Below are 23,025 nucleotides of genomic sequence, written 5' to 3' on the forward strand. Positions count from 1 at the left end.
GTAAGCTCCTGTGGTCAGGACTCCTCCTCCTCCTCCTGTATCTATAGAGTGTAAGCTCCTGTAGTCAGGACTCCTCCTCCTCCTGTATCTATAGAGTGTAAGCTCCTGTGGTCAGGACTCCTCCTCCTCCTGTATCTATAGAGTGTAAGCTCCTGTGGTCAGGACTCCTCCTCCTCCTGTATCTATAGAGTGTAAGCTCCTGTGGTCAGGACTCCTCCTCCTCCTGTATCTATAGAGTGTAAGCTCCAGTGGTCAGGACTCCTCCTCCTCCTGTGTCTATAGAGTGTAAGCTCCTGTGGTCAGGACTCCTCCTCCTCCTGTATCTATAGAGTGTAAGCTCCAGTGGTCAGGACTCCTCCTCCTCCTGTGTCTATAGAGTGTAAGCTCCTGTGGTCAGGACTCCTCCTCCTCCTGTGTCTATAGAGTGTAAGCTCCTGTGGTCAGGACTCCTCCTCCTCCTGTATCTATAGAGTGTAAGCTCCTGTGGTCAGGACTCCTCCTCCTCCTGTATCTATAGAGTGTAAGCTCCTGTGGTCAGGACTCCTCCTCCTCCTGTGTCTATAGAGTGTAAGCTCCAGTGGTCAGGACTCCTCCTCCTCCTGTATCTATAGAGTGTAAGCTCCTGTGGTCAGGACTCCTCCTCCTCCTGTATCTATAGAGTGTAAGCTCCTGTGGTCAGGACTCCTCCTCCTCCTGTATCTATACAGTGTAAGCTCCTGTGGTCAGGACTCCTCCTCCTCCTGTATCTATAGAGTGTAAGCTCCTGTGGTCAGGACTCCTCCTCCTCCTGTGTCTATAGAGTGTAAGCTCCAGTGGTCAGGACTCCTCCTCCTCCTGTATCTATAGAGTGTAAGCTCCTGTGGTCAGGACTCCTCCTCCTCCTGTATCTATAGAGTGTAAGCTCCTGTGGTCAGGACTCCTCCTCCTCCTCCTGTATCTATAGAGTGTAAGCTCCTGTGGTCAGGACTCCTCCTCCTCCTGTATCTATAGAGTGTAAGCTCCTGTGGTCAGGACTCCTCCTCCTCCTGTATCTATAGAGTGTAAGCTCCTGTGGTCAGGACTCCTCCTGTATCTATAGAGTGTAAGCTCCTGTGGTCAGGACTCCTCCTCCTCCTGTATCTATAGAGTGTAAGCTCCTGTGGTCAGGACTCCTAGTCCTCCTGTATCTATAAAGTGTAAGCTCCTGTGGTCAGGACTCCTCCTCCTCCTGTATCTATAAAGTGTAAGCTCCTGTGGTCAGGACTCCTCCCCCTCCTGTATCTATAGAGTGTAAGCTCCTGTGGTCAGGACTCCTCCTCCTCCTGTATCTATAGAGTGTAAGCTCCTGTGGTCAGGACTCCTCCTCCTCCTGTATCTATAGAGTGTAAGCTCCTGTGGTCAGGACTCCTCCTCCCCCTCCTGTATCTATAGAGTGTAAGCTCCTGTGGTCAGGACTCCTCCTCCTCCTGTATCTATAGAGTGTAAGCTCCTGTGGTCAGGACTCCTCCTCCCCCTCCTGTATCTATAGAGTGTAAGCTCCTGTGGTCAGGACTCCTCCTCCTCCTGTATCTATAGAGTGTAAGCTCCTGTGGTCATGACTCCTCCTCCTCCTCCTGTATCTATAGAGTGTAAGCTCCTGTGGTCAGGACTCCTCCCCCTCCTGTATCTATAGAGTGTAAGCTCCTGTGGTCAGGACTCCTCCTCCTCCTGTATCTATAGAGTGTAAGCTCCTGTGGTCAGGACTCCTCCCCCTCCTGTATCTATAAAGTGTAAGCTCCTGTGGTCAGGACTCCTCCTCCTCCTGTATCTATAAAGTGTAAGCTCCTGTGGTCAGGACTCCTCCTCCTCCTGTATCTATAGAGTGTAAGCTCCTGTGGTCAAGACTCCTCCTCCTCCTGTATCTATAAAGTGTAAGCTCCTGTGGTCAGGACTCCTCCTCCTCCTGTATCTATAAAGTGTAAGCTCCTGTGGTCAGGACTCCTCCTCCTCCTGTATCTATAGAGTGTAAGCTCCTGTGGTCAGGACTCCTCCTCCCCCTCCTGTATCTATAGAGTGTAAGCTCCTGTGGTCAGGACTCCTCCTCCTCCTGTATCTATAAAGTGTAAGCTCCTGTGGTCAGGACTCCTCCTCCTCCTGTATCTATAGAGTGTAAGCTCCTGTGGTCAAGACTCCTCCTCCTCCTGTATCTATAAAGTGTAAGCTCCTGTGGTCAGGACTCCTCCTCCTCCTGTATCTATAAAGTGTAAGCTCCTGTGGTCAGGACTCCTCCTCCTCCTGTATCTATAGAGTGTAAGCTCCTGTGGTCAGGACTCCTCCTCCCCCTCCTGTATCTATAGAGTGTAAGCTCCTGTGGTCAGGACTCCTCCTCCTCCTGTATCTATAGAGTGTAAGCTCCTGTGGTCAGGACTCCTCGTCCTCCTGTATCTATAGAGTGTAAGCTCCAGTGGTCAGGACTCCTCCCCCTCCTGTATCTATAGAGTGTAAGCTCCTGTGGTCAGGACTCCTCCTCCTCCTGTATCTATAGAGTGTAAGCTCCAGTGGTCAGGACTCCTCCTCCTCCTCCTGTGTCTATAGAGTGTAAGCTCCTGTGGTCAGGACTCCTCCTCCTCCTGTATCTATAGAGTGTAAGCTCCAGTGGTCAGGACTCCTCCTCCTCCTGTGTCTATAGAGTGTAAGCTCCTGTGGTCAGGACTCCTCCTCCTCCTGTGTCTATAGAGTGTAAGCTCCTGTGGTCAGGACTCCTCGTCCTCCTGTATCTATACAGTGTAAGCTCCTATGGTCAGGACTCCTCCTCCTCCTGTATCTATAGAGTGTAAGCTCCTGTGGTCAGGACTCCTCCTCCTCCTCCTGTATCTATAGAGTGTAAGCTCCTGTAGTCAGGACTCCTCCTCCTCCTGTATCTATAGAGTGTAAGCTCCTGTGGTCAGGACTCCTCCTCCTCCTGTATCTATAGAGTGTAAGCTCCTGTGGTCAGGACTCCTCGTCCTCCTGTATCTATACAGTGTAAGCTCCTATGGTCAGGACTCCTCCTCCTCCTGTATCTATAGAGTGTAAGCTCCTGTGGTCAGGACTCCTCCTCCTCCTCCTGTATCTATAGAGTGTAAGCTCCTGTAGTCAGGACTCCTCCCCCTCCTGTATCTATAGAGTGTAAGCTCCTGTAGTCAGGACTCCTCCTCCTCCTCATGTATCTATAGAGTGTAAGCTCCTGTAGTCAGGACTCCTCCTCCTCCTCCTGTATCTATAGAGTGTAAGCTCCTGTGGTCAGGACTCCTCCTCCTCCTGTATCTATAGAGTGTAAGTTCCTGTGGTCAGGACTCCTCCTCCTCCTCCTGTATCTATACAGTGTAAGCTCCTGTAGTCAGGACTCCTCCTCCTCCTCATGTATCTATAGAGTGTAAGCTCCTGTGGTCAGGACTCCTCCTTCTCCTGTATCTATAGAGTGTAAGCTCCTGTGGTCAGGACTCCTCCTCCTCCTGTATCTATAGAGTGTAAGCTCCTGTAGTCAGGACTCCTCCTCCTCCTCATGTGTCTATAGAGTGTAAGCTCCTGTGGTCAGGACTCCTCCTCCTCCTCCTGTATCTATAGAGTGTAAGCTCCTGTAGTCAGGACTCCTCCTCCTCCTCATGTATCTATAGAGTGTAAGCTCCTGTGGTCAGGACTCCTCCTTCTCCTGTATCTATAGAGTGTAAGCTCCTGTGGTCAGGACTCCTCCTCCTCCTGTATCTATAGAGTGTAAGCTCCTGTGGTCAGGACTCCTCCCCCTCCTGTATCTATAGAGTGTAAGCTCCTGTGGTCAGGACTCCTCCCCCTCCTGTATCTATAGAGTGTAAGCTCCTGTGGTCAGGACTCCTCCTCCTCCTGTATCTATAGAGTGTAAGCTCCTGTGGTCAGGACTCCTCCCCCTCCTGTATCTATACAGTGTAAGCTCCTGTGGTCAGGACTCCTCCCCCTCCTGTATCTATAGAGTGTAAGCTCCTGTGGTCAGGATTCCTCCTCCTGTGTCTATAGAGTGTAAGCTCCTGTGGTCAGGACTCCTCCTCCTCCTCATGTATCTATAGAGTGTAAGCTCCTGTGGTCAGGACTCCTCCTCCTCCTCCTGTATCTATAGAGTGTAAGCTCCTGTGGTCAGGACTCCTCCCCCTCCTGTATCTATAGAGTGTAAGCTCCTGTGGTCAGGACTCCTCCTCCTCCTGTATCTATAGAGTGTAAGCTCCTGTGGTCAGGACTCCTCCTGTATCTATAGAGTGTAAGCTCCTGTGGTCAGGACTCCTCCTCCTCCTGTATATATAGAGTGTAAGCTCCTGTGGTCAGGACTCCTCCTCCTCCTCCTGTATCTATAGAGTGTAAGCTCCTGTGGTCAGGACTCCTCCTCCTCCTGTATCTATAGAGTGTAAGCTCCTGTGGTCAGGACTCCTCCCCCTCCTGTATCTATAGAGTGTAAGCTCCTGTGGTCAGGACTCCTCCTCCTCCTGTATCTATAGAGTGTAAGCTCCTGTGGTTAGGACTCCTCCTCCTCCTGTATCTATAGAGTGTAAGCTCCTGTGGTTAGGACTCCTCCTCCTCCTGTATCTATAGAGTGTAAGCTCCTGTGGTCAGGACTCCTCCTCCTCCTGTATCTATAGAGTGTAAGCTCCTGTGGTCAGGACTCCTCCCCCTCCTGTATCTATAGAGTGTAAGCTCCTGTGGTCAGGACTCCTCCTCCTCCTGTATCTATAGAGTGTAAGCTCCTGTGGTCAGGACTCCTCCTCCTCCTGTATCTATAGAGTGTAAGCTCCTGTGGTCAGGACTCCTCCTCCTCCTGTATCTATAGAGTGTAAGCTCCTGTGGTTAGGACTCCTCCCCCTCCTGTATCTATAGAGTGTAAGCTCCTGTGGTCAGGACTCCTCCTCCTCCTGTATCTATAGAGTGTAAGCTCCTGTGGTCAGGACTCCTCCTCCTCCTGTATCTATACAGTGTAAGCTCCTGTGGTCAGGACTCCTCCCCCTCCTGTATCTATAGAGTGTAAGCTCATGTGGTCAGGACTCCTCCTCCTCCTGTATCTATAGAGTGTAAGCTCCTGTGGTCAGGATTCCTCCTCCTGTGTCTATAGAGTGTAAGCTCATGTGGTCAGGACTCCTCCTCCTGTATCTATAGAGTGTAAGCTCCTGTGGTCAGGACTCCTCCTCCTCCTCCTGTATCTATAGAGTGTAAGCTCCTGTGGTCAAGACTCCTCCTCCTCCTGTATCTATAAAGTGTAAGCTCCTGTGGTCAGGACTCCTCCTCCTCCTGTATCTATAAAGTGTAAGCTCCTGTGGTCAGGACTCCTCCTCCTCCTGTATCTATAGAGTGTAAGCTCCTGTGGTCAGGACTCCTCCCCCTCCTGTATCTATAGAGTGTAAGCTCCTGTGGTCAGGACTCCTCCTCCTCCTGTATCTATAGAGTGTAAGCTCCTGTGGTCAGGACTCCTCCTCCTCCTGTATCTATAGAGTGTAAGCTCCTGTGGTCAAGACTCCTCCTCCTCCTGTATCTATAAAGTGTAAGCTCCTGTGGTCAGGACTCCTCCTCCTCCTGTATCTATAGAGTGTAAGCTCCTGTGGTCAGGACTCCTCCTCCCCCTCCTGTATCTATAGAGTGTAAGCTCCTGTGGTCAGGACTCCTCCTCCTGTATCTATAGAGTGTAAGCTCCTGTGGTCAGGACTCCTCCTCCTCCTGTATCTATAGAGTGTAAGCTCCTGTGGTCAGGACTCCTCCTCCTTCTGTATCTATTGAGTGTAAGCTCCTGTGGTCAGGACTCCTCCTCCTTCTGTATCTATTGAGTGTAAGCTCCTGTGGTCAGGACTCCTCCTCCTCCTCTATATATAGAGTGTAAGCTCCTGTGGTTAGGACTCCTCCTCCTCCTGTATCTATAGAGTGTAAGCTCCTGTGGTCAGGACTCCTCCTCCTCCTGTATCTATAGAGTGTAAGCTCCTGTGGTCAGGACTCCTCCTCCCCCTCCTGTATCTATAGAGTGTAAGCTCCTGTGGTCAGGACTCCTCCTCCTCCTCCTGTATCTATAGAGTGTAAGCTCCTGTGGTCAGGACTCCTCCTCCTCCTCCTGTATCTATTGAGTGTAAGCTCCTGTGGTTAGGACTCCTCCTCCTCCTCTATATATAGAGTGTAAGCTCCTGTGGTTAGGACTCCTCCTCCTCCTGTATCTATAGAGTGTAAGCTCCTGTGGTCAGGACTCCTCCCCCTCCTGTATCTATAGAGTGTAAGCTCCTGTGGTTAGGACTCCTCCTCCTCCTGTATCTATAGAGTGTAAGCTCCTGTGGTCAGGACTCCTCCTCCTCCTGTATCTATAGAGTGTAAGCTCCTGTGGTCAGGACTCCTCCTCCTCCTGTATCTATAGAGTGTAAGCTCCTGTGGTCAGGACTCCTCCTCCCCCTCCTGTATCTATAGAGTGTAAGCTCCTGTGGTCAGGACTCCTCCTCCTCCTGTATCTATAGAGTGTAAGCTCCTGTGGTCAGGACTCCTCCTCCTCCTCCTGTATCTATAGAGTGTAAGCTCCTGTGGTCAGGACTCCTCCTCCTCCTGTATCTATAGAGTGTAAGCTCCTGTGGTCAGGACTCCTCCTGTATCTATAGAGTGTAAGCTCCTGTGGTCAGGACTCCTCCTCCTCCTGTATCTATTGAGTGTAAGCTCCTGTGGTCAGGACTCCTCCTCCTCCGCCTGTATCTATAGGTGTAAGCTTAACCATGTGAAGTGTTGGGTTGCAGTAGTCTTGGTGGGACAGGTTCTTGGACTGTATTTCTGATTTTATGCAGTTTAGGGTTAATCTTTGGATATATCAGTGTAATAGATCCTGAACATTAAGGGGCTCCTCCATCATGACTGAATCCTTTTCCCACTTTACCTTGCTAAATGGATTGTGCAAAATCACGGCTGACTTGTTCCATATTTAGCGCCACAGGTTGGTCCTGGTCGTGTCCACAGTTTTGTCCTGCAGCTCAGCTCTGTTCACGTCACTGAAGCTCATCAACTATACAACCCATGATCAGGGGCAGCCATCTTTTTAGATCCCTGTAACGACTCTTTATAGCTTTTATTTTCTCCATTTTTACTTTTCCTCTTATTTGTATTTTTAGGCTGAAAGCGTTGGCTTCCACAGGAGGGAGAAGTGTCCAAGCTGCTTGTGATTGGTGGGTATTAGAGTTCTAATGAAGTCTGCATTCTAAACTCCACCCCCAATTAGACTAAGTCCCTCCCATTCCAGCTCCTGTCCCACCCCTGAGGACCCCTGACCTGGTTTGTGCGGGTTTTCAGTCGTCATTTCTTGTTTTCCAGGCTGTTCTCACATGTAGACGATCCGTTCCTGGATGACCCGCTGCCTCGGGAATATGTCCTGTACCTACGACCGATGGGCCCCCTCGCCCAAAAACTCTCAGACTTCTGGCAACAATCCAAGCAGCTCTGCGGGAAGAACAAGGCGCACAATATATTCCCGCACATCACGCTCTGCCAATTCTTCATGGTAGGTCACATACAGAGGGTCGCACAACGAAACCTTAAGCAATGATCGCTCACAGTGATCATTACCGGCCCCCACATCAGAAGCTCCTTTATCACTGGAGGTGGACCCCTGGGACCAGGAGAATTTCTTCAAGTCTAAGTCTAATAAACTTTGTGGTTTGATTTTCTCAATTTCCAAAATCTCTGCTTGCTGTCAGGAAATAGGAAAATTCCTTGTTGACATCTGAGGGCTTCAAACCCCCCATGTCCGGCTCTGGTGTCTTGTTACAATGTATCAGTTCAGGCTGTTGTCTGGTTCTGGGCTCCGGACTCTTCCCTGCGCGGTTACATTGTATCGTTAGTATACGTTGTCGTCCACGTTGCCCCCTTCCTTATTCTTCAGCTTTTTCCTGGGGTCCTGAGTTTCTGGGGGCCCGGTTGAGCTCTCGGCCGGCATTGGTCACATGTGTCCCTGGCTGGCAGGACTCGCTCAGCCGATGAGGGCACAGCCTGGGATCTGAGGAGGCGTCTGGTCTCCATTGATCTCGAGTGGTGGTAATTGGATCTGACGCGCCGGAGCCTGTAACGCGATTACTTTGTTCTGATATTTCTGCTTTATTCCGTCCAGTGTGAAGATAAGAACGTGGACGCGCTGTGCGAAGCTTTACAGACCACCGTCTCCCGCTGGAAATCCAAATTCCCTAATCCGCTGCCCCTGGAGCTCTACACCTCCTCCAACTTCATCGGCCTCTTCGTAAACGAGGACTGCGCCGAGGGGCTGAAGAAATTCGCTGCAGATTTTGCTGAGGAAGCTTTAATGAAAACAGGTGAGCGAGAGCGGGCACCAAGCAGGGCACATTGTATCATCAGAACGGCCCCAAACATCCCCCACCACAATAACTTGTCTCTTTTTGGGACCTTCAATGGCAGCCACAGTGTTCCCTGCGCTGAATACCAGACTGGGGGGCTCCTTACTGGGGGAATGCCAGACTGGGGAGCTCCTTACTGGGGGAATGCCAGAGTGGGAGGCTCCTTACAGGGGGAATACCAGACTGGGGAGCTCCTTACTGGGGGAATGCCAGACTGGGGGGCTCCTTACTGAGGGAATGCCAGAGTGGGTGGCTCATTACTGGGGGAATACCAGGGCGGGGGGCTCCTTACTGGGGGAATGCCATACTGGGGGGCTCCTTACTGGGGGAATACCAGGGTGGGGGGCTCCTTATTGAGGGAATGCCAGACTGGGGGGCTCCTTACTGGGGGAATACCAGGGTGGGGGGCTCCTTACTGGGGGAATACCAGGGTGGGGGGCTCCTTACTGGGGGAATACCAGGGTGGGGGGTTCCTTACTGGGGGAATTCCAGATTGGGGGGCTCCTTACTGAGGGAATGCCAGACTGGGGGGCTCCTTACTGAGGGAATGCTAGACTGGGGGGCTCCTTACTGAGGGAATGCTAGACTGGGGGGCTCCTTACTGGGGAAATACCAGGGTGGGGGGTTTCTTACTGGGGGAATACCAGACTGGGGGGGCTACTTACTGGGGGAATACCAGGGTGGGGGGCTCCTTACTGGAAGAATACCAGGGTGGGGGGCTGCTTACTTGGGGAATACCAGTCTGGGGGGCTCCTTACTGGGGGAATGCCAGACTGGGGGTCTCCTTACTGAGGGAATGCCAGACTGGGGGGCTCCTTACTGGGAGAATACCAAGGTGGGGGGCTCCTTACTGGGGGAATACCAGGATGGGGGGCTCCTTACTGGGGGAATACCAGGGTGGGGGGTTTCTTACTGGGGGAATACCAGACTGGGGGGGCTACTTACTGGGGGAATACCAGGGTGGGGGTCTCCTTACTGGGGGAATGCCTTACTGGGGGAATACCAGGGTGGGGGGTTCCTTACTGGGGGAATACCAGGGTGGGGGGCTCCTTACTGAGGGAATGCCAAACTGGGGGAATACCAGACTGGGGGGCTCCTTACTGGGGGAATGCCAGACTGGGGGGCTCCTTAATGAGAGAATGCCAGACTGGGGGCTCCTTACTGGGGGAATACCAGGGTGGGGGGCTTCTTATTGGGGGAATACCAGGGTGGGGCGCTCCTTACTGAGGGAATACCAGACTGGGGGTCTCCTTACTGGGGGAATACCAGACTGGGGGGCTCTTTACTGACAAAATGCCAGACTGGGGGGCTCCTTACTGAGGGAATGCCAGACTGGGGGGCTCCTTACTGGGGGAATACCAGACTGGGGGGTTCCTTACTGGGGGAATACCAGACTGGGGGGCTCCTTACTAGGGGAATGCCAGATTGGGGGACTCCTTACTGAGGGAATGTCAGACTGGGGGGCCCTTACTTTGAGAATGCCAGGGTTAGGGGCTCCTTACTGGGGGAATGCCATACTGGGGGGCTCCTTACTGGGGGAATACCAGGGTGGGGGGCTCCTTACTGGGGGAATACCAGGGTGGGGGGCTGCTTACTTGGGGAATACCAGTCTGGGGGGCTCCTTACTGGGGGAATACCAGACTGGGGGCTCCTTGCTGGGGGAATACCAGACTGGGGGGCTCCTTACTGCACCCAACATTCTAGGTCTTCTGTTACGTCTGCGCAGAACTTCTTCATACTCCAGGAGGGGTCCCAGGGCCTCTAATTCCTGCCAGGAGGAGGCGCCATATTAGAGTAATCGTCCGCTGTGTGATTTCAGACGTCCGGGTGGAGCCGCACAAGAAGCAGCTGCACGTGACGCTGGCGTACCACTTCCAGGCTAATCACCTGCCCACCCTGGAGAAGCTGGCACAGAACATCGACCTGACCCTGGGCTGTGACTGGGTGGCCACCATATTCTCCAGAGACATCCGATACATCAATCACGAGGTAACGCACGGTTCGCCACCGCAATGGCCGCCACGGTGGTTCCCACGGCACTGGGGAGCTGCGTACAGTGTGTGTGTGTGTGTGTATGTGTATGTATATATATATATATAATCTATATAGATGTGTGCGTGTGTGTGTATATATATATATATACAGTTAGGTCCATATATATTTGGACAGAGACAACATTTTTCTGATTTTGGTTCTAGACATTACCACAATGAATTTTAAACAAAACAATTCAGATGCAGTTGAAGTTCAGACTTTCAGCTTTCATTTGAGGGTGTCCACATTAAAATTGGATGAAGGGTTTAGGAGTTTCAGCTCCTTAACATGGGCCACCCTGTTTTTAAAGGGACCAAAAGTAATTGGACAATTGACTCCACGGCTATTTCATGGACAGGTGTGGGCAATCCCTTTGTTATGTCTTTCTCAATTAAGCAGATAAAAGGCCTGGAGTTGATTTGAGGTGCGGTGCTTGCATTTGGAAGGTTTTGGTGTGAAGTAAATATGCGGTCAAAGGAGCTCTCCATGCAGGTGAAACAAGCCAACCTTAAGCTGCAAAAACAGAAAAAACCCATCCGAGAAATTGCTACAATATTAGGAGTGGCAAAATGTACAGTTTGGTACATCCTGAGAAAGAAAGAAAGCACTGGTGAACTCATCAATGCAAAAAGACAACAGTGGTGGATGATCGCAGAATAATCTCCATGGTGAAGAGAAACCCCTTCACAACAGCCAACCAAGTGAACAACACTCTCCAGGAGGGGGCGTATCAATATCCAAATCTACCATAAAGAGAAGACTGCATGAAAGTAACTACAGAGGGTTCACTGCACGGTGCAAGCCACTCATAAGCATCAAGAAGAAAAAGGCTAGACTGGACTTTGCTAAAAAACATCTAAAAAAGCCAGCACAGTTCTGGAAGAACATTCTATGGACAGATGAAACCAAGATCAACCTCTACCAGAATGATGGAAAGAGAAAAGTATGGCGAAGGCGTGGTACAGCTCATGATCCTAAGCATACCACATCATCTGTAAAACACTGCGGAGGCAGTGTGATGGCGCGGGCATGCATGGCTGCCAGTAGCACTGGGTCACTAGTGTTTATTGATGATGTGACACAGGACAGAAGCAGCCGAATGAATTCTGATGTATTCAGAGCCATACTGTGTGCTCAGATCCAGCCGAATGCAGCCAAACTGATTGGTCGTCGTTTCATACTACAGATGGACAATGACCCAAAACATAAAGCCAAAGCAACCCAGGAGTTTATTAAAGCAAAGAAGTGGAATATTCTTCAATGGCCAAGTCAGTCACCTGATCTCAACCCAATTGAGCAGCATTTCACTTGTTAAAGACTAAACCTCAGACAGAAAGGCCCACAAACAAACAGCAACTGAAAACCACTGCAGTGAAGGCCTGGCAGAGCATCAAAAAGGAGGAAACCCAGCGTCTGGTGATGTCCATGAGTTCAAGACTTCAGGCAGTCATTGACAACAAAGGGTTTTCAACCAAGTACTAGAAATGAACATTTTATTTACAATTATTTCATCTGTCCAATTACTTTTGGTCCCTTTAAAAACAGGGTGGCACATGTTAAGGAGCTGAAACTCCTAAACCCTTCATCCAATTTTAATGTGGATCCCCTCAAATGAAAGCTGAAAGTCTGAACTTCAACTGCATCTGAATTGTTTTGTTTAAAATTCATTGTGGTAATGTCTAGAACCAAAATTAGAAAAATGTTGTCTCTGTCCAAATATATATGGACCTAACTGTATACACACACACATACATGTGATGCCGGAGCCGACAGATGCAGCGTCCGCAGGTTCAGCAGAGCCGGAGACGTTGGTGGAAAGTGCGTGGGCTGCACTCTCTTCCTGAGTCTTATCTTCAGACCACAGATCGCCCCTATAACGGCTTTTGACACACAGTGGCTGATAACCGAGAGTCAAAGGTTACTTTCATTTCTGTGTTGTATAGGACATTGACACATTGAGCATTTTACATTAATACCTCTACGTCTTCTGCTTGCAACGTGTGAATGAAAACCTCTCGATGTTACAAGCCCAGGCTGAGCTGAAGCTGCACCACAGCTGAGGGGTTGTTACAGTATATCCAGGACAGTGAGCAAACAGCACAAATCTATCCCAGGTGCTGATAGTTTGTTACAATGTTTCAGTCTGGAGTCCGCAGAGCATTGTACACAACTGTTACAAACCCTCAGCTGTGCACGGTCCATACATCACGTCCTCGTTGGCTCCGTTCATCTTCGGTCTCCAGCGCGTCGTGTTCTCTTGTGTTTCAGACGTTGCAGGTTCTGTACCCGTATCTGCCGCAGAACGACGACGAGCTGGAGCTGGTGCCCGGAGACTTCATCTTCATGTCCCCCGTAGAGCAGACCAACACCAGCGAAGGCTGGATCTACGGCTCGTCCCTGGCCACCGGCTGCTCCGGCCTCTTACCTGAGAACTACGTCTCCAAGGCCGATGAATGTGGCACCTGGGTGTTCCACGGGTGAGCGCGCCTCCCTGTCACCCTCCTGTGGCCTCCCTGTCACCGGCCTGTGGCCTCCCTGTCACCAGCCTGTCATCTAGCTGTGGCCTCCCTGTCACCGGCCTGTGGCCTCCCTGTCACCGACCTGTCATCTACCTGTGGCCTCCCTGTCACCGGCCTGTCCTCTACCTGTGGCCTCCCTGTCACCGGCCTGTCATCTACCTGTGGCCTCCCTGTCACCGGCCTGTCATCTACCTGTCACCAGCCTATCATCTAGTGGTAGCCTCCCTGTCACCAGCCTGTCATCTAGCTGTGGCCTCCCTGTCACCGGCCTGTCATCTACCTGTGGCCTCCCTGTCACCGGCCTGTCAATAACCTGTGGCCTCCCTGTCACCAGCCTGTGGCCTCCCTGTCACCGGCCTGTCACCTCTGTCACGCCCCCCTGTCACCCCCCCGTCGCCCTCAGCCTGTTGTACCCGGCTCCTAACATCCCCAGATCCTATGACTGAGCTGCCGTCTCCTTGTGCCCGCAGGTCGTACTCTCTGCTGAACACGGTGAGTTCTGTCTCTTACCCGCTCAGTGATGGCGTGCTGGACAGACGGCAGGACGACCAGGGACTGGTGGACACGGCAACGCTCACCATTATCTGCCCGCCCATGCAGGTGAGCACGGAGCCGATCAGCCAGTGCGGCACATACTCTACGTATGGCTCTGCTATGTCCTGAGTGCTCTGCACGTCGCACTCTTTGTCTTATGTGGGGTCTGACAATCATCTAGAGACCTCTCCAGAACTCGGGGGTCCGCGCTCCTGAGTAATGGATGCATCTGACTGATAACAGACCACTTCACACCAGAAATGAAGGCGCAGGATCCACAGCAGCACAGAGGATGTCAGGAGGGGCGTCCTTAGGTGTGAGACTTTTGGGGCATCTTCAGGTGTGAGACTTTTGGGGCATCTTCAGGTGTGAGACTTTTGGGAGCGTCTTCAGGTGTGAGACTTTTGGGGCGTCTTCAGGTGTGAGACTTTTGGGAGCGTCTTCAGGTGTGAGACTTTTTGGGGCATCTTCAGGTGTGAGACTTCTGGGGCATTTTCAGGTGTGAGACTTTTGGGAGCGTCTTCAGGTGTGAGACTTTTTGGGGCGTCTTCAGGTGTGAGACTTTTTGGGGCGTCCCACTATATTAATTACAACCAGAATTTGACTCTTTAAATGAGGTTGAAATTAAACAAGAACAAGATGGCAGCTTAGCTGGAAGCGTCGCTGCGGCCGGTTACCCCGCACTTCTCCAAATTAGTTTTGGTTCTCATTTGGCTGCATTGTGCCTCAGCTACTTGTGTAACTCTGAGGTCTGCGCTCGCACGTCACTGGACGCTCCATTTTGTGCATTCATCACTTTTTTATCTCCTATTGCAGCCGTGAACGTTCCATACGCGCCCGCCGGTCAGCACGGTCTTTGTTTTTTAGTATTGTAAGTTACTGCCCTCTAGTGGCTGCTGATGTAAAGGTTCAAGGCCCCAAATTCATCTCCGTAACATCAGTGACATCAGAAAAAAAGAAAACAATTGGCACCTTTCTCTGCGACCCACACCTTTTTTTGTTTTTGCACTGATGCACCTGTGCGAGGGGTTGTAGTTTACGTGCTGAGCTGAGGTGCTCATTGCGATCATTTTGGGGTATGTGTGATCATTTTTTTGCTTTTTATTACATTTTTGGGGGGAGGAGCATTCATTTACAAGTTGGCAATTCTGCCATTTTTGATTTTTTTTTTTTATTACTTTGCTGTATTTACTTTTTATGGGAAAAGGATTTTTATGTTTTTAATATTTAAAGCAGTCAGTTATTATTATATTATTAGTTATTATTAGTTTTTGTTTTGTGAGTGTTGTGGAATATGTTACCGCTATGCAAATACATTTATTTTTTGCTTTTTTCACCATGCATTTACAGGATTATTAGTGCATTTATAGAGAGAGATAAAGGGATGGGAGAGAGTCCAGAATGTCCCCTGCAAAGAGAAACTATGAAATGAGGGTCGGAGCTTCGCGGGGCGGGAGGGTCGGAGCTTCGCGGGGCGGGAGGGTCAGAGCTTCGCGGGGCGGGAGGGTCAGAGCTTCGCGGGGCGGGAGGGTCAGAGCTTTGCGGGGCGGGAGGGTCAGAGCTTTGCGGGGCGGGAGGGTCAGAGCTTTGCGGGGCGGGAGGGTCAGAGCTGTGCGGGGGCGGGAGGGTCAGAGCTGTGCGGGGGCGGGAGGGTCAGAGCTTTGCGGGGCGGGAGGGTCAGAGCTTTGCGGGGCGGGAGGGTCGAAGCTTTGCGGGGCGGGAGGGTCAGAGCTTTGCGGGGCGGGAGGGTCAGAGCTTTGCGGGGCGGGAGGGTCAGAGCTTTGCGGGGCGGGAGGGTCAGAGCTTTGCGGGGCGGGAGGGTCAGAGCTTTGCGGGGCGGGAGGGTCGGAGCTGTGCGGGGCGGGAGGGTCGAGTACTATCAGTAGTGGAAGTTCTAAGGCATTGCTTCTTGCTCAGTGAGGTCCCTTTGATCCCCACTCAGGCGTTGCAGGTCAGGAGACACGAGGGGGCGGAGAGGAAATATGACTAAATACTAACATGTGGGCGACTGATGAGATAAAAGACAGATGTGGTATCTGGGTGTCACTCGCCCGTCATGTCAGCAAGTGGAAACCTTCCGATATTCATCTCTTGAGCGAGAACTGGTCATAAAAGCTCAACTCATAAATTAGCTTTTATTGGACTTTTCTGTTTATTTCTGTTTTCACCAAATCTTCTAAATATAAACAACGTTTCTCTGTTTGTTACATTGTTACATTGTGACTGCACAGAACTGAATGATACCGGCTGCTCCGGAGGGGGCAGGGGACATTTTTATAAAGTTTCCCATCCAGAAGGAAGATGTGAGATTAGAGGATAAACCTCTCTTATATGTATATTGATTGGTTACATTTTGTATTTCATTGCATGTTCTGTGTTCTTGCACACCTGCTGATTACACTTATTTTCAGCCTCTCTGTGATTGGCTGTCATTTCATTACTATGCTGTGATTAAGGGCGTCTAGGACGCCGGAATCACGTCAGTTTTTTTATCTTTGTATGTCGGGTTTTATGGTATAAAGAAATAAAATGGTGCTTTTATTTTCCCTGTGGAAGTGCCACTCTTTCCACTTTTCCGAAGATGTGAGACGTCTGTGTGCGGAGTCTTCTATAACCCACAACCTTTGTCTCCTCATCCAGCCTCTGCGAATCAACAGCCACCCGGGCCCCAGGAAGCGCTGTATGTTCGTGTGCCGGCACGGAGAGCGAATGGACGTGGTGTTCGGGAAATATTGGCTGTCGCAGTGTTTTGATGCCAAAGGTAAATGTGCTAGTAATAAGGTACAAGCTGAATCCACCGTCTTCCAGAGTTTAATGCACATCAGGGCTCCGATCTGGTGTGAACATAGACCTATATTTTCATCTTTTACATGTTAAAAATTACAAAAAGGAAAATAGGCTGATGCAAAAATTTGGGCACCCTTGGAGATGTGTGTGCTCAGATAACTGACCAAGGTTTCAGATCTTAATTAGTCTGTTAGGGTTATGTCTTGTTCACCATCATCATTAGGAAAGGCCAGGTGATGCAAATTTCCCAGCTTTATAAAACCTCAGCCTCCTCTAACCTTGTGCCAAAACCAGCAGCCATGGGGTCTTCTAAGGAGCTGCCGAGCTCTAAGAATGGTGGAGACCACAAAGCAGGAGAAGGCTGTATGAAGATAGCAAGGCGTTTTCAAGTTGCCCTTTCCTCAGTTCGAAATGTAATTAAGAAATGGCAGTTACCAGGAACAGTGGAGGTCAAGATAAGGTCTGGAAGACCAAGCAAAATGTAAGTGAGCTGCTAGAGAGGCAAATCAGAAGCCCCGCTTGACAGCAAAAGACCTTCAGAAAGATTTAGCAGACTCTGGAGTTGTGGTACATTGTTCTATTACTCAGAACCCCTGCACAAATATGGCCTTCATGGAAGAGTCAGCAGAAGAAAACCTCTCAAGCGTCCTCACCATAAAATTCAGCATCAGAAGTGCAAAAGAACATCTAAACAAGCATGAGGCATTTTGGAAACAAGTCCTGTGGACCCATGAGGTTAAAATAGAACTCTCTGGCCACAATGATCAAAGGTATGTGTGGAGAAAAATAGGGCACAGAATTTCAGGAAAAGAACATCCTGCCAACCATTAAGCATGGGGGAGGATCAATCATGCTTTCGGGTTGTATTGCAGCCAATGGCACGGGGAACATTTCACGGGTAGAGGGAAAAATGGATTCAATGAAATTTCAACAAATTCTTGATGCAGATATAACACCATCTGGAAAAAAAAGCTGAAGGTGAAAAGAGGATGATTCTACAAATGGATAATGATCCTAAACACAGGTCAAAATCCACAATAGACGACCTCAAAAGGCGCAAACTGAAGGTTTTACAATGGCCCTTACAGTCCCCTGATCTGAACATCATTGTAGATCTGGGGACTAGACCTTAAAATAGCAGAGGATGCAAGACGCCCCAGGAATCTCACAGAACTGGAAGAATTCACCAAGGAAGAACGGATGAAAATCCCTCAAACAAGAACTGGAAAACTCTTGTCCGGCTACAAAAAGCATTTACAAGCTGTGATACTTGGAAAAGGGGGCGCAACTAGGAACTAACCATGCAGGGTGCCCAAACTTTTGCATCGGCCCATTTTACTTTTTGTAATTTTTAAAATGTAAAAGATGAAAATATTTTTTTTTTTTGCCTAAAATACAAAGGAAATGCGTCATCTTTACCTTTAGGCCTTTTAGAAATCATTTCATCTTCAACTCGCTTAACTGTTCACAATAACAGGAATTTTGACTAGGGGTGCACAAACTTTTACATGTCACTGTAATGCCAGATCGACATTGAATATTGACACCGATGCAGACCGATCAGTGAAATATTCTAACTACAGATAGCAGTGTGATGTGTATGTACCACATAGAGGGGCTGTGGACACCAGGAATAACCCTTCCGGGCACTGTGATGGCGGCTGTTAGTAGCTGAGACCCTGCAGTAGGCCGAGCTGAGTGGACTACTGAGACTTCATACATGAGGACGATTCAGGACTGATGTTTCCAGGTTGGAGAACACTGATATGTTGTTGCAACAATAACTCTTTTCTTCTATAATCCTGGTCTGGTCTGATTCTGGTCTGGTTCAGGCCGCTACATCCGGACAAACCTGAATATGCCGTCCAGCTTACCGCAGAGGAGCGGCGGATACAGGGACTATGAGAAGGACGCTCCCATCACAGTCTTCGGATGCACGCAAGCAAAACTTGTTGGTGAGTTTTCGGGATTAGTTTATTAGCAGTGGATGCGCCAGAGGCTGATACAAGTGCTGTATTATGTGCTGCCATCACTGGCGGGTATGTCGCCCGGCAGGGAGCACGTGTAAGTCCAGTGCCCACTCCCCTGACAATGGGCTGATCGCGGGCACCTCGCCCACTCGCTGTTATTCCCACCACGGGTAACAGGTGATTTTATAATTACAGGCGAAGCTTTGCTGGAGAGTAACACGGCCATAGACTTCGTATACTGTTCGCCATCGCTGCGCTGCGTCCAGACGGCACACAACATACTGAAAGGTGAGAGCCCGTCTTCAGGTGCAGATCTGTGCCACCTTACATTGGGGGGCACTGGCTGCCGCCTCTTGGGTTGTGGTCACATGTTCAGGTGATGGCGCGGCGGCACAATATCCATGACCTGTATACAGTCATGGCCAAAAGTTTTGAGAATGACACCAAAATGATATTTTCCCATGATCTGCTGGCCTCTGGTTTTTATTAGTGTTTGTCTGATGTTTATATCACATACAGAAATATAATTGCAATCATATTATGAGGACCAATAGGTTATATTGACAGTTAGAATGAGTTAATGCAGCAAGTCAATATTTGCAGTGTTGCCCCTTCTTCTTCAAGACCTCTGTAATTCTCCCTGGCATGCTCTCAATCAACTTTTGGACCAAATCCTGACTGATAGCAGTCCATTCTTGCATAATCAATGCTTGCATTTTGCCAGAATTTGTTGGTTTTTGTTTGTCCACCCGTCTCTTGATGATTGACCACAAGTTCTCAAAGGGATTAAGATCTGGGGAGTTTCCAGGCCATGGACCCAAAATCTCTATGTTTTGTTCCATGAGCCATTTAGTTATCACCTTTGCTTTATGGCAAGGTGCTCCATCATACTGGAAAAGGCATTGTTGGGCGCCAAACTGCTCTTGGACGGTTGGGAGAAGTTGCTCTTGGAGGACATTCTGGTACCATTCTTTATTCATGGCTGTGTTTTTAGGCAAGACTGTGAGTGAGCCGATTCCCTTGGCTGAGAAGCAACCCCACACATGAATGGTTTCAGGATGCTTTACAGTTGGCATGAGACAAGACTGGTGGTAGCGCTCACCTCTTCTTCTCCGAATAAGCTGTTTTCCAGATGTCCCAAACAATCGAAAAGGGGATTCATCAGAGAAAATGACTTTGCCCCAGTCCTCAGCAGTCCACTCCCTGTACCTTTTGCAGAATATCAGTCGGTCCCTGATGTTTTTTTCTGGAGAGAAGTGGCTTCTTTGCTGCCCTCCTTGAAACCAGCCCTTGCTCAAAGAGTCTCTGCCTCACAGTGCGTGCAGAAGCACTCACACCAGCCTGCTGCCATTCCTGAGCAAGCTCGGCACTGCTGGTAGTCCCATCCCGCAGCTGAAACAGTTTTAAGATACGGTCCTGGCGCTTGCTGGTCTTTCTTGGGCGCCCTGAAGCCTTTTTGACAACAATGGAAGCTCTCTCCTTGAAGTTCTTGATGATGCGATAGATTGTTGACTGAGGCGCAATCTTTGTAGCTGCGATACTCTTCCCTGTTAGGCCATTTTTGTGCAGTGCAATGATGGCTGCACGTGTTTCTTTAGAGATAACCATGGTTAACTGAAGAGAAACAATGATACCAAGAACCAGCCTCCTTTTAAAGTGTCCAGTGATGTCATTCTTACGTAATCATGACTGATTGATCACCAGCCCTGTCCTCATCAACACCCACACCTGTGTTAATGGATCAATCACTAAAACGATGTTAGCTGCTCCTTTTAAGGCAGGACTGCAATGATGTTGAAATGTGTTTTGGGGGTTAAAGTTCATTTTCTGGGCAAATATTGACTTTGCAAGTACAGTAATTGCTGTTAAGCTGATCCCTCTTTGACATTCAGGAGTATATGCAAATTGCCATTACAAAAAATGAAGCAGTAAACTTTGGAAAAATTACTATTTGTCTCATTCTCAATACTTTTGGCCATGACTGTACAGATGGCGCTGGTGTCTCCAGTTTGGGCACCAATGATTGATCCCATGAAGAGGCTCCCAGTGCCCCCCGTCTCAGATCCGAGCCCCCGGACGTCTGGCTGCTCTGACAAATGTCAATCAGGTGCTATGGAGGAAATCTAGATTCACACGGCGCCATCCGCTCCAGCTCATTATCAGGCGACTCGTGTGGACCCCCAGGGGTGACCCCTCTGTGTTTCCTCATGTCTTGTATTCTGCTCACATCCAGAGCTGCAAGCACAATTCTGCTGGTTACTGACAAGTCTAATAGTTCCCGTGATGCACGTCAGCACCACCCAGTATACAAGGAAAGCAGCAGACATTGCATGCAGCTCTGGCTGTGAATAGAGGAAGAGTGATTATGTTCAGTTTTTTGGTCGGTCTGATCTTGTCTCGTCGTCTCTTGTCCTCCAGGGCTCAATCAAGATAATAAGTGCAAAATCCGCATCGAGCCCGGTTTATTTGAATGGACCAAGTGGGTGTCCGGCACCACCCTGCCCGCCTGGCTCACCCCGGCCGAGCTGGCGTCTTCAAATCTCAGTGTTGATACAACGTACAGGTAAAACGGCGACAGGTTGGAAGCGCCCGTGTGGCGCAATGTACTGACTGGTGGTCCGGGACGCCACCCAGTTGATTAGTGCGGCACGCGGACGGGGGAGACGGTAGCGCGGCACGCGGACGGGGGAGACGGTAGCGCGGCACGCGGACGGGGGAGACGGTAGCGCGGCACGCGGACGGGGGAGACGGTAGCGCGGCACGCGGATGGGGGAGACGGTAGCGCGGCACGTGGACGGGGGAGACGGTAGCGCGGCACGCGGACGGGGGAGACGGTAGCGCGGCACGTGGACGGGGGAGACGGTAGCGTGGCACGCGGACGGGGGAGACGGTAGCGCGGCACGCGGATGGGGGAGACGGTAGCGCGGCACACGGATGGACGGTGGGGAAGAAAGTCTTTCAGGTGTTCTGTAAATCATTCACCGCAGTGAGATCCATAAAAAAAAAAAGTGTGCAGACGACATCCTGATCAGTATAATAGCTAAATCCCCCGTCCATAATCCGAGAATGACAGTGCAGACAGACATTTGGAGCAATTATTACATGGGGGAGATTCCTGTATGTTATTCAGGGCCTGTGGAAAGCTGGGTGACAACCCGCCCAGCACGGCAGCCATTAGTAATGTCCATGTGTAGGAGACCTGGATAACTCAGGACTGTAGACAGACGTCGCCTGCTACTTCGGTGTGTACTTCGGTGTGTGATCGGTCTCTGTCGCTCTCCCCGCAGACCTCACATCCCGATCAGTAAACTCGTCGTGTCCGAGACATACGAGACCTACATGAACCGCAGCTTCCAGGTCACAAAGGACATCCTGGGAGAATGCAGAAGTAAAGGTAAGATCTCGTCAGAGAGCGCGGAGACCGGCGCGGCTGTCACACTGGCCCTGCCCCCGAGGTGTGGCCCTAGTACAGTGGGGCCCCAGCTGCTAACACATCACAGGGGCTGGACGCGGAGCACTGAGTGTGCAACGAGCGCTGATATGACATCGTTCTCTGCTTGTTTATCGGCCTCTTTACACTGACTGACGAACAATAATGGACGCTGCGCGATCACTAGTGTGGTGACCTCAAGTGGTATACGGCAGTGGCGTGCACTCCTGGCAGTGTGTATATGTGTGTGTATATATATATATATATATATGTATATATGTGTGTGTGTATATATATATATATATATATATATATATATATATATATATATATATATATATATATATATATATATATACAGTGCAGACCAAAAGTTTGGACACACCTTCTCATTTAAAGATTTTTCTGCATTTTCATGACTATGAAAATTGTACATTCACACTGAAGGCATCAAAACTATGAATTACCACATGTGGAATTATATACTTAACAAAAAAGTGTGAAACAACTGAAAATATGTCTCATATTCTAGGTTCTTCACAGTAGCCACCTTTTGCTTTGATGACTGCTTTGCACACTCTTGGCATTCTCTTGATGAGCTTCAAGAGGTAGTCACCGGAAATGGTCTTCACTTCACAGGTGTGCCCTGTCAGGTTTAACAAGTGGGATTTCTTGCCTTATAAATGGGGTTGGGACCATCAGTTGTGTTGTGCAGAAGTCTGGTGGACACACAGCTGATAGTCCTACTGATAGACTGTTAGAATTTGTATTATGGCAAGAAAAAAGCAGCTAAGTAAAGAAAAACGAGTGGCCATCATTACTTTAAGAAATGAAGGTCAGTCAGTGCGAAAAATTGGGAAAACCTTGAAAGTGTCCCCAAGTGCAGTTGCAAAAACCATCAAGCGCTACAAAGAAACTGACTCACATGAGGACCGTCCCAGGAAAGGAAGACCAAGAGTCACCTCTGCTTCTGAGGATAAGTTTATCCGAGTCACCAGCCTCAGAAATCGCAGGTTAACAGCAGCTCAGATTAGAGACCAGGTCAATGCCACACAGAGTTCTAGCAGCAGACACATCTCTACAACAACTGTTAAGAGGAGACTTTGTGCAGCAGGCCTTCATGGTAAAATAGCTGCTAGGAAACCACTGCTAAGGACAGGCAACAAGCAGAAGAGATTTGTTTGGGCTAAAGAACAGAAGGAATGGACACTAGACCTGTGGAAGTCTGGGCTTTGGTCTGATGAGTCCAAATTTGAGATCTTTAATTCCAACCACCGTGTCTTTGTGCGACGCAGAAAAGGTGAACGGATAGACTCTACATGCCTGGTTCCCACCGTGAAGCATGGAGGAGGAGGTGTGATGGTGTGGGGGGGCTTTTCTGGTGACACTGTTGGGGATTTATTCAAAATTGAAGTCATACTGAACCAGCATGGCTA

The 23,025-nt window shown here is 49.7% G+C and overlaps 1 protein-coding gene across 3 annotated transcripts in view; it reads left to right on the top strand.

Moving 5' to 3' along the window:
* The window catches only part of UBASH3B (ubiquitin associated and SH3 domain containing B), a 95,770-nt gene that overhangs the window by 52,005 nt on the left and 20,740 nt on the right, over positions 1 to 23,025 (top strand). For all 3 annotated transcript variants that reach the window (XM_073657386.1, XM_073657387.1, XM_073657388.1), the window contains exons 2-12: positions 7,083 to 7,136; positions 7,282 to 7,468; positions 8,075 to 8,273; positions 10,135 to 10,304; positions 12,618 to 12,826; positions 13,339 to 13,468; positions 16,043 to 16,163; positions 18,022 to 18,144; positions 18,355 to 18,447; positions 20,578 to 20,722; positions 21,447 to 21,553. In XM_073657386.1, the coding sequence (XP_073513487.1) occupies positions 7,083 to 7,136; positions 7,282 to 7,468; positions 8,075 to 8,273; positions 10,135 to 10,304; positions 12,618 to 12,826; positions 13,339 to 13,468; positions 16,043 to 16,163; positions 18,022 to 18,144; positions 18,355 to 18,447; positions 20,578 to 20,722; positions 21,447 to 21,553 (1,538 nt within the window). The remainder of the gene's footprint in view (positions 1 to 7,082; positions 7,137 to 7,281; positions 7,469 to 8,074; positions 8,274 to 10,134; positions 10,305 to 12,617; positions 12,827 to 13,338; positions 13,469 to 16,042; positions 16,164 to 18,021; positions 18,145 to 18,354; positions 18,448 to 20,577; positions 20,723 to 21,446; positions 21,554 to 23,025) is intronic.

Source organism: Phyllobates terribilis, unplaced genomic scaffold (genome assembly GCF_046119375.1).
Source record: "Phyllobates terribilis strain yellow unplaced genomic scaffold, ASM4611937v1 Scaffold_12__6_contigs__length_324123572, whole genome shotgun sequence".
NCBI lineage: Eukaryota > Metazoa > Chordata > Amphibia > Anura > Dendrobatidae > Phyllobates > Phyllobates terribilis.